The sequence below is a fragment of the Scleropages formosus genome, chromosome 17, assembly GCF_900964775.1.
Source record: "Scleropages formosus chromosome 17, fSclFor1.1, whole genome shotgun sequence".
NCBI lineage: Eukaryota > Metazoa > Chordata > Actinopteri > Osteoglossiformes > Osteoglossidae > Scleropages > Scleropages formosus.
The window spans coordinates 26,878,889-26,888,108 of record NC_041822.1 but is presented as its reverse complement, the minus strand read 5'-3'; the positions used below and the strand labels follow the sequence as shown (position 1 = coordinate 26,888,108).

Genomic DNA, 9,220 nt, shown 5'->3' with positions numbered 1-9,220 from the left:
GTTTATAGGTTTTTTGGGGTCTCCCTCTCTGTTTTCCAGGACACTGCACTCATTCTGCTGTCTTCTCCGAACGTGATCAAGAACCAGAAGCTGTTCCCACACTGGTGAGGCACACAGTGAGATGGACGTGCCCTTTAACCAAAAATACCGCCACCCCCCTGTCCAGATTCCACTAGGGCTTATTAGCCCTACTTTATGGATTGTATTTTTATAGAAATACCGTGGTGAATGAGAGAGAACCTCATACAGCATCCTGTGAAGTCAAACTAAATGACAGATGGTAGCCCGGAGCATGTCAGGCATCTATGGCCTGTTCCTAAAGTGACATTGGAGGAGACTGCAGCATTCATATAGAGCGCTGGCAGGAGTCCAAGTTCAACTTGTTTTCACTACAAAACTTTTGGGTGCGTAGAAGGGGGAACAGTCAAAGAGGAGTTGACGAGCTGTCAAGGAGCAGTAAAGGAATGGTCAAGGAGCAGAGTGAGTGAGCAAAGAAGAATCTGAGAGGCCAGATCACACAGTTACCACTGCTGATGTCCCTGAAGACTCTACATTGCTATTGTTGCAGTTGGAAGGAAGTTCAGCACAATGATGACCAAGCAGAGATGTACAAGGGTAGGAGCTTTTGCATCCATATGTGCTCATGCTGAATTGTATGGAACTCACTGACAACATTCGCAACAGATGCTCTGAAGACAATGTTGTTGCTTGTATCTGGTGAACAGCAATACAAAATTTTCAGGATTTTGTTTTAGGGCAATATGTGTAATTAGTTGAGAACTTTATGTACCAAGTCTCTATCAGCTGTATTTTCCCCAGTCAGTGTCCTCCGTGTTTTTTGACATGAGAAAATGAGCTTCATTCAGTGCGACTTGGGGAACACACTGACATCTGCTTTCTGCTAGTGATGTATCAGATAGAGGTGTAAGGACTTCCCCTCCTCTGTTGGCCGATGACCGAGTACAGTGGCCAGATGAGCTCTTCTGGGGAGAACATGACTCTGGAATCTTTACCTCAGAACTGCTCAGGGTGCATCCACAGCCCTTCCCCAGACCTTAATGTCCCCAAAGCGGTGGCACTGGGTCTTGTGCTGGGAGTCTTCCTGGTGTTCGGGGTGCTTGGGAACATACTGGTCATCCTGTCGGTGCTGTGCCACAGACACCTGCGCACTGCCACCCACTACTTTATTGCAAACTTGGCAGTGGCTGACCTGCTGCTCAGTGCTGCTGTGCTCCCCTTCTCTGTTACCTTTGAGATCCTAGGCCGCTGGGTGTTTGGCCGGCTCCTGTGCAACATATGGGCTGCTGTAGACGTGCTCTGTTGCACTGCCTCTATCCTCAGCTTGTGCGCCATCTCGGTGGATCGTTACATTGGTGTGAGCTATCCCCTGCGCTATCCGGCCATGATGACAGAGCGCCGTGGGCTGCTGGCTCTGGCCCTACTCTGGGCCCTCTCTGCTGCAATCTCGGCAGGGCCGCTCTTGGGCTGGAGGGAGCCAGCACCTGAGGACGAGTCTGTCTGTGCTGTCAACCAGGAGCCGGGATACGCCATCTTCTCGGCCGTAGGCTCCTTCTACCTGCCGCTGACCATCATCTTGGCCATGTACTGTCGTGTTTACGTGGTGGCACGGCGTGAGACCCTTGGCCTGCGTGAGGGCCACAAAGCAGCCGGCTCCGACCTGGAGGGTGTGACGCTGCGTATGCACCGTGGGAACACCGCTGTCTCGGATGATGAGGCGCTGCACAGCCGCACACATTTCACTCTGCGCCTGCTCAAGTTCTCCCGTGAGAAGAAGGCCGCAAAGACCCTGGGCATCGTGGTGGGCTGCTTCGTGCTCTGTTGGCTGCCCTTCTTCCTGGTGCTGCCCATTGGTGAGTCACAGATCACCTTTCTGGCTCTCGCAGGCAGTCACTGGCCGGTTTTGCTGTCACCCCTGTGGTCACGTGGTTTTGTATATTACTCTTGCTTTAACAGATCTATATGCATGACATACTGATAGCAGAATGCCCTGTTTCTTAATGACATTATTGCTATCTGTAAAAGAAAACTTTCAATAATTCTTTCTATAAAGAGCTGAAAAATACCATTTAATGATAGCACAATATTTGTATGAAAGCTATGTGATGCTTGTTGTGAAATATTTGGCTTTTAAATAATTTATGGCCTTAAAAGGTGAATGTGATGCAGTTGTCAAACAATTGCTTAATTGTACATGCACACACATCTTCAGAACCGCTTGTCCCATACGGGGTCACGGAGCCTACCCGGCAACACAGGGCATAAGGCCAGAGGCGGAGGGGACACACCCAGGACAGGACGCCAGTCTGTCGCAAGGCACCCCAAGCGGGACTCGAACCCCAGACCCACTGGAGAGCAGGACTGTGGTCCAACCTACTGCGCCACCGCACCCCTTAATTGCACAGGCAATTCTCTTTAAGTAAAAACAAAAAAGTAAACTTATAATTTAACTTAAAAAATATATAGATGACTCTTGTATCATTCTGTTATCACTAATCTGGGGATTGGCAAAAAGTTGATTGAAGCCTTGAGGAATGAAGACAGCTTTATTTAAATTTACATTCAGTTTTTCAAACAGGCACAAAGGGAAAGGACCACGTCTTTCTTTATTATAGCTGTTTACACAGTTGAAGTTGTGCAACTCTAAAGCAGAATAATAAATTGTCAGTAATATCTGTATTATTGACATAGCTTTCATAATTATTAGTTGTGTTTTGAAAAGGTATGTTTATTATGCCCATTGTAGTGCATTTTGTCCCCCAGACTCATTGATTTCTCACAGGAGTGATAATCCGCAAAGAAAAATCACTGCTATACGTTGGAATCATTGTTTCAACTCAAAGATGACACAATTACATTTACACAACATATAGTTGACAAAAAGTGAAGTGGTTTTAAGATTTCTAAAGTTATTTTTATTGCCTTTTAGTAGTGATTACCAGAGATTGTCATGGGTCATTTTTGCAGTAAATTTATCATCACTAGAATGTATTCCAACAGTCAAGTTGAGTAAATGTTTAGTTTTTAGTTTTATAGAAAATATTTTAACCATTCACTTGGCTCTGTTTGATCAAGGCTTTAGCGATGATTATTTGGGTTAATGACAGTGAGACAGGGGGGTGCGGTGGTGCAGTGGGTTGGACCACGGTCCTGCTCTCCAGTGGGTCTGGGGTTCGAGTGCCGCTTGGGGTGCCTTGCGACGGACTGGCGTCCCGTCCTGGGTGTGTCCCCTCCCCCTCCGGCCTTATGCCCTGTGTTGCCGGGTAGGCTCCGTGACCCCGTATGGGACAAGCGGTTCTGAGAATGTGTGTATGTGACAGTGAGACAGGCAGCTGGTCTCACCTTGGTGCTTCACAGTGATACCAGGTTCATATGGAGTGCCAACAAAGGCAGGAAATCTCTGTGTCTTCCCAGAAGGATTACAGAGAGCATAACAAACTGGCTTAAAGCCACATTTTTTCAAGTGTACAATGCAGAAAACAGAAGGGCTGCATCAAGAAAGTACACAAAGGGTCCAATGGGAGTTCAGTTTTACTGCTTGGAGACCTGCGACTTTGGCCCAGGAACACATTTTTAACTCCGAACTTAACCAAACATCTGCATCATTTACTGTTTCATAAGCAGAGAGGAGCTTTGTCCCATATAACATCTTGCAATTAACCAAGACTAATTGTGACAATCTAATCGCAAATTAAGATGTTTGGGAAGGCCATTTCCCTTTGCCACCTACAGTGGCGTGCAGAAGCAGTCATCTTTCAAAACGGATATAATTTCTAAACATTTAAATTAACTGCTTTTTAGGTTAAACTACGTTTAAGCTAATGTACATGGTCATTGTGGTATACATGGTTCCAACGTACGTTACATTACATGTAAAATACTTACTCATATATGTGGCCATTCCGCATTGCTTAGAAAAACACTCATATTTTAGCCTTTTCCATGTGGAATTGTTTGTTTTTACTGATGTAAGAATTATGCATGTTATATTGCCTGTCAGAGGGGGTGCAGTGGGTTGGACCGGGTCCTGCTCTCTGGTGGGTCTGGGGTTCGAGTCCCGCTTGGGGTGCCTTGCGACGGACTGGTGTGCCATCCTGGGTGTGTCCCCTCCCCCTCCTGCCTTACACCCTGAGTTGCCAGGTTAGGCTCCGGTTCCCCGCGACACCGTATGGGACAAGTGGTTCAGAAAGTGTGTGTGTGTATTGCCTGTCAGATTTTCGAGGAGGTTGCAAGAACTTTCACAGTATTGGACGCTTTTCTCAAAAGCCGCTGATAACGTTAAGCTGCTTACAGTTATTTACCCATTTTTACATGTGGGCAAGTACTTTCCTCAAGGATACTACAGCTGGGACTCAAACTTGCACTCTTTGGGTGCAAAGGCAGCAGCTCTAACTACTAGTCCACTAGCTGTCCCTACCACTACAAGGAGATAAAACTGGTACAATATGAAAAGAAAACACAATCGAACCAAGTGCTCAGTGAAAGGGAGCTCACCTCAGTAAAGCGCCCGTAGCAGTTTCACTCTGGCGTCTTCAGCCCGGGGCCAGTCTGATGTGATGCTGTAAAGAACGTTTCACTTTTGGTAGATCCGGCTCTGCTATTTGCTTTTCAGCAAATTTCTATAGTGAAAGGAGCAAGGGGCCCTTGAAAGAGGCCTGTAGTGTTTAATGGCCCTCTGGAAAGCTATATAAAAGTACCCGTACATAAAACAGCTCAGTGCGTCATGGCAACAGGGCCTTTTATTGAGAGATGGGGCTTTTGCAGCGCTCTAGCGGTGTGAAGAGAGGACAACAGAAACAGACATCGCTGGACACCACTTGATGAAGGGTTAGAAATGGAGAAGCTGAATACAAAATCTTCCTTAGGAGGACTTCTCCGAACCCACCACCCAGTGTACCTGTCCCCCATACCATGGCCCACCCCTCCCCGGCTTGACCTACTACCCCCACTTTAGTGCAATCAAAGTATATTCAAAATCAATTAACCTGCCTGCTGTCTTTGATTTTAGGACTGCAGCTTAGCTGCCAGTATAGCAGCGTATCTCCCTGACCAGTGGCAATGGGAAAGCAACCCCCTCTCTGAGCCCCTCTCCCACCCCAAGTCCCTGTACACACACAGCCTCATTGCTCAGGCGTACAAGTGAAATCGGCAGCAGCATCCATCACTCTGCTTCTGGTGCATTGGGACAAGCTGATAAGCTTTGGCTACTATTGTACGGAGTAATCTTTTCAAATAAATCACCTTTTGCTCAGAATCATGTTATTTCGCTACTGTTTTTGTAATAAAATTGTATGCAGCATAAATGTTTCATACAAAATTTGACAGCTTGGAATCCTTTTCCCGCCTCCCCTTTAACACCCCATAAAATGTCCAGAGTGAGAGAAAGGAATGGCTGTACCAAATGCTTTAAGAAGCCCAATGTGGTCATTTTAAGGCTGCCCTCCATTCTGGCTTTTTTCATTAAAGTACCACGTCACAAATAGGATTTTTTAACCGGTCGTGGTCTGCACCATGCTGTTGAAATTCCACACAACTGATTCATTGTTACTGGTTGTGATTTGTGCTGCCCGTGGACTCTGTGATCATGGCTTCCTCTCTATCATATTTATAAAGAGAATTTATACAGGAAATTTGTAGGAAACTGTTAACCATGATGAAAAGCAGCTTTGTGCCAGAATGGTGTAAGCCAACACCACAGTGCTGCCTGGAACAGGCTTGTGCAACAGAGTGTTGGGAAATGTACATTGAACATGTAAAATGCGTCTGTCCAGAGTAATCATTAGCTCTTGAGGTGTTATTGCCTTTCTCTCTGCAAGATTTTGCATATGAAGACTTTCCATATTTCATGTTTGTGACCAAACATTGGAAAACAGACCTGCACAGCTGTTGCTTTTTCCCTGAATAGCAGTTTATAGAATATATGTAAGTATGCATGTACTTACATACGCGTATACTTAAGTGTGATGGATATAATATTTTCTGCATAATTGCAGTTCTCTACATGTTATTATGTACTGTACTTATATAGCAGCACTACTGTTACAAGAAAGGCAGAACGATACATCCGTCAACAAGTTTATGCCAAAGAAGACAGTGTGTCACAAAGAAAAGGAGGCCATTCAGCTCAGTTTGATTTACTGGACTTGAGATAACTGTCAACATTAAATTGTATTCACTGCTGATGTGAAATAATGAACATTCTGGGTCTCCACTGCTCCACAGAGAAACTCATTCTAAAATCCCAGAAGCCTTTGTTAGTCTGAAGAATCTCCTTCATGTTTGTTATTTTAAACATTTCCATCTGTGGCACGGCATTCTTGTGTTGCACCTGTGTGACAGTGATCCTCAGTTCACTGTCAACACTTCCTCCCATCAGGATTTTGTGTACAAGGATCGCGTGTCTATCGTCCCCCTGCCTGTGCTCGGACTTAAGGAGATGAGGGTGCCAACCTCACACCGCTGTTCGGCAAACACACTGATGCAGAAACACCTGTTTTGCAGGACTGTGAAACTGCAATTATTAGCAGCATAAGGTGTAAATATGTTGTAAATATGTGGAATGTCCACTTTGGGATGAGCCCCTGTTCCTGTGTTCTATCGGATGTGTGACTGTAGCTCATGGAATATCTCTCATTGCCTCCCTTGCGGTGTCTGTGTGTCTGTCTGTCTCCAGGCTCCATCTTTCCAGCCCATCGACCCTCAGACACAGTCTTCAAGGTCACCTTCTGGCTGGGCTACTTCAACAGCTGCATCAACCCCATCATCTACCCCTGCTCCAGTAAAGAGTTCAAGAGGGCCTTCCAGAACGTGTTGGGCCTGCGTTGCCATAGCCACCGGAGCGCTCCTCATCTGGGCCCCGCCCTTGGCCGTTCATCAGCCCTCAACACCCCCCCGAGGCCCTCCCCCAGCTGCGTTCCCACCACTAGCCCCAGGCCAAGCCAGGCCTCACCCCAGGAGGCTTTCGCAGGGACCCAGGCAGCGCGCGTGCACAGCAAACGTCTGCTGAGGGCCTGCTGCTGCGTGCGAGGGGCATCGCGCCCATTACGCCTGCAGTCCAATCCCTGCAGTTGTGGCACAGCTGGCACACCTCAGCCACCACTCGCTAAGGTTCATCAGCTGTCCCTGGGCTGGGTGGGCGAGCCCTTGTAGGAGCGCCAAGTCAGAGGCCAGAGCCAGCGGAGCTGTGTAGGGGCATGAAGTCCCACACATGAGGAGGGGGAGTAGCACCTGTGGACACGAAACACTGCAGGGTCACGTCCCAGGAGCAGATTCACCGCTGCACCCTTGAGAAAGGTGTTCAACCTGCACAGTGACTTCAGTGAGACAGCCAGCTGTGTGAGCCGGTGGCGGTATTCAAAGCTGAGGACAAAGCATGGTACAGGGATACAACACAGAAGACCACTGCGAACCAATGTGCTGGTTTAAGCTTATCTGGAGAACTGTGAGGTGGCCAGCGTGGTATGAGCGAAACAAGCACTGCAATGACTGAAGGGAACGTACAGATGTCCTTTCAGAAGGTTTCTCTGCATCTAAACAGTGACCTTAATATTAACTTTGTCTTTTCTGTACAGTTTGAGTTCTTCTAAAAGCATGCTTACATGGATATTTTTTAGTTGTGATTGTGCACACATTTGACAGTTAATACCTCAGAGTTATTCACTTTTCCATTTTTATGGCAGGGGAACTTGATTTAATTGTCCAACAGCAGAATCCCTCTTTGTTCTTACATCGCGTGGTTCATCCTTTGGCCAAAAACCATATTTCCTCACTATTCACCTACACACTGACCCTTACGGAGAGCATCCTGTACCTGTGCGTCTGTGAATCTCTTAGCTGGGAATTGTTCTTTCTTCCAGAATGGTCTCTTTCGTCCATGTTCCACATGGAAGTGACCGTTTACTGTGTAGATCTTTCTTGTTCTGCGTTCCGCAAACCTCTGTAATATCTAATGACGAATATCTGGCCATCGTTACGTGTCGCAGGAGAGCATATGCTGACACCAGTGTATCGAGGACACGGGGACAGACGCTGATCGGGAAGGTTATTCTGAGCGCACGGTAAATTGACTGTGGAGAACTTGGCCAGAGTGCAGGTAGAGCGCCGCCCGCTGGACGAATACGGGTTTAGCCCCTGTAAAGTAAGAGAGCGACACTTGGGCTGCAGTTGTGTCCTTTGCTGAAACTTCCTTTCGTTCTTGGGTTTAATGAGAGACACACACATACACCTGACCTGTACAGACTGAAAACGCACAGAGGGAATGTGTGAAGCAACTGTACAAGTGGTCTCATGTTGCTGCCTGTTCGGTCCGCTGTGAGAAATGAGTGTGACCTGCTTCCCTTCCTGTGCCGAGTTCAGGGGTCACGGTGCCAGCAGACTACCCAGTGTATCCTCAATGCCGTCAGTACTGCCTGCTCTAGATCGGGACCTCGAACCCTCATTCTCTCTGCCACATCACATTCCCGCTGAAAAAATGAGGTATTTTAAAAGCTTGGGAGTCGAAAGGTTTTCTCAAGGAGTCAGTCTATAATCTGCAAATGATGGCTGCAGGCACATGGGGCGTCTGAATTCCCACGGTGCCGGGTTCAAGGATGACGCCCTGGAGAGCCAACAGCCCCCCCCAGCGCACCATGAGCTGTCGAAATGTGGAGGAATCTTCTCACAGCCTGGTAGCCTTGCATTCCACTGCAGAGGGACAGCGTGTGGAAGGCCACGAGCTCGCTCGCTCGCTCTCTCTCTCTTTCTCTCTCTCTCTCTCACACACACACACACACACACACACACACACACACACGCCACAGTCCCAGTCCATCTTTCATATGGTTTTTTGCTCAGTGCCACTGCGACTGCTGCTTCAGCATCCACTGCAGTTCTCAAGACGGAGCTGATGGTTCCTGCAGCGTTTCACCACACTGCTGCATCCTTAGTGATGTAAACAGGCAGGAGGATGTAGATTCATGTTTACGCCTCTGGCTGGGGCTGTGAGCATCTTCCCCCTCAGCTGCAAACACACAGCAGTGTGTCCTTACGACCTTTAGCCTTATGACTTTGACCCCTCTAGTCCCAGCTAACTGTTGGAAATGGGAGCTGAGAACGTTCCTCTGCCAACTTCCTGTTCCTGATCCCGTTCCCCGAGACACTCTGGGGTTCCTGTCTTCGTCTCATTGGGTGTTCGCAAGGAAAGATGACGAACGTTAATCTTTCT

General features: G+C 47.6%; 1 protein-coding gene across 1 annotated transcript; it reads left to right on the top strand.

Moving 5' to 3' along the window:
* The first annotated feature begins 932 nt into the window (after nucleotides 1–932).
* adra1aa (adrenoceptor alpha 1Aa) lies at nucleotides 933–7,614 on the top strand. The gene is made up of 2 exons (XM_018731620.1): nucleotides 933–1,871; nucleotides 6,692–7,614. Exons 1-2 carry the CDS (start codon nucleotides 953–955, stop codon nucleotides 7,165–7,167), a joined length of 1,395 nt encoding a protein of 464 aa, XP_018587136.1. The 5' UTR covers nucleotides 933–952; the 3' UTR covers nucleotides 7,168–7,614.
* Nucleotides 7,615–9,220: the final 1,606 nt, after the last annotated feature.

Bases quoted from the DNA above. Each gene is read 5' to 3' on its own strand.
- adra1aa (XM_018731620.1), top strand. From the start codon at position 953: ATGACCGAGTACAGTGGCCAGATGAGCTCTTCTGGGGAGAACATGACT. The intron at 1,872-6,691 runs GTGAGTCACAGA...GTCTGTCTCCAG, and splicing joins CTTCCTGGTGCTGCCCATTG to GCTCCATCTTTCCAGCCCAT.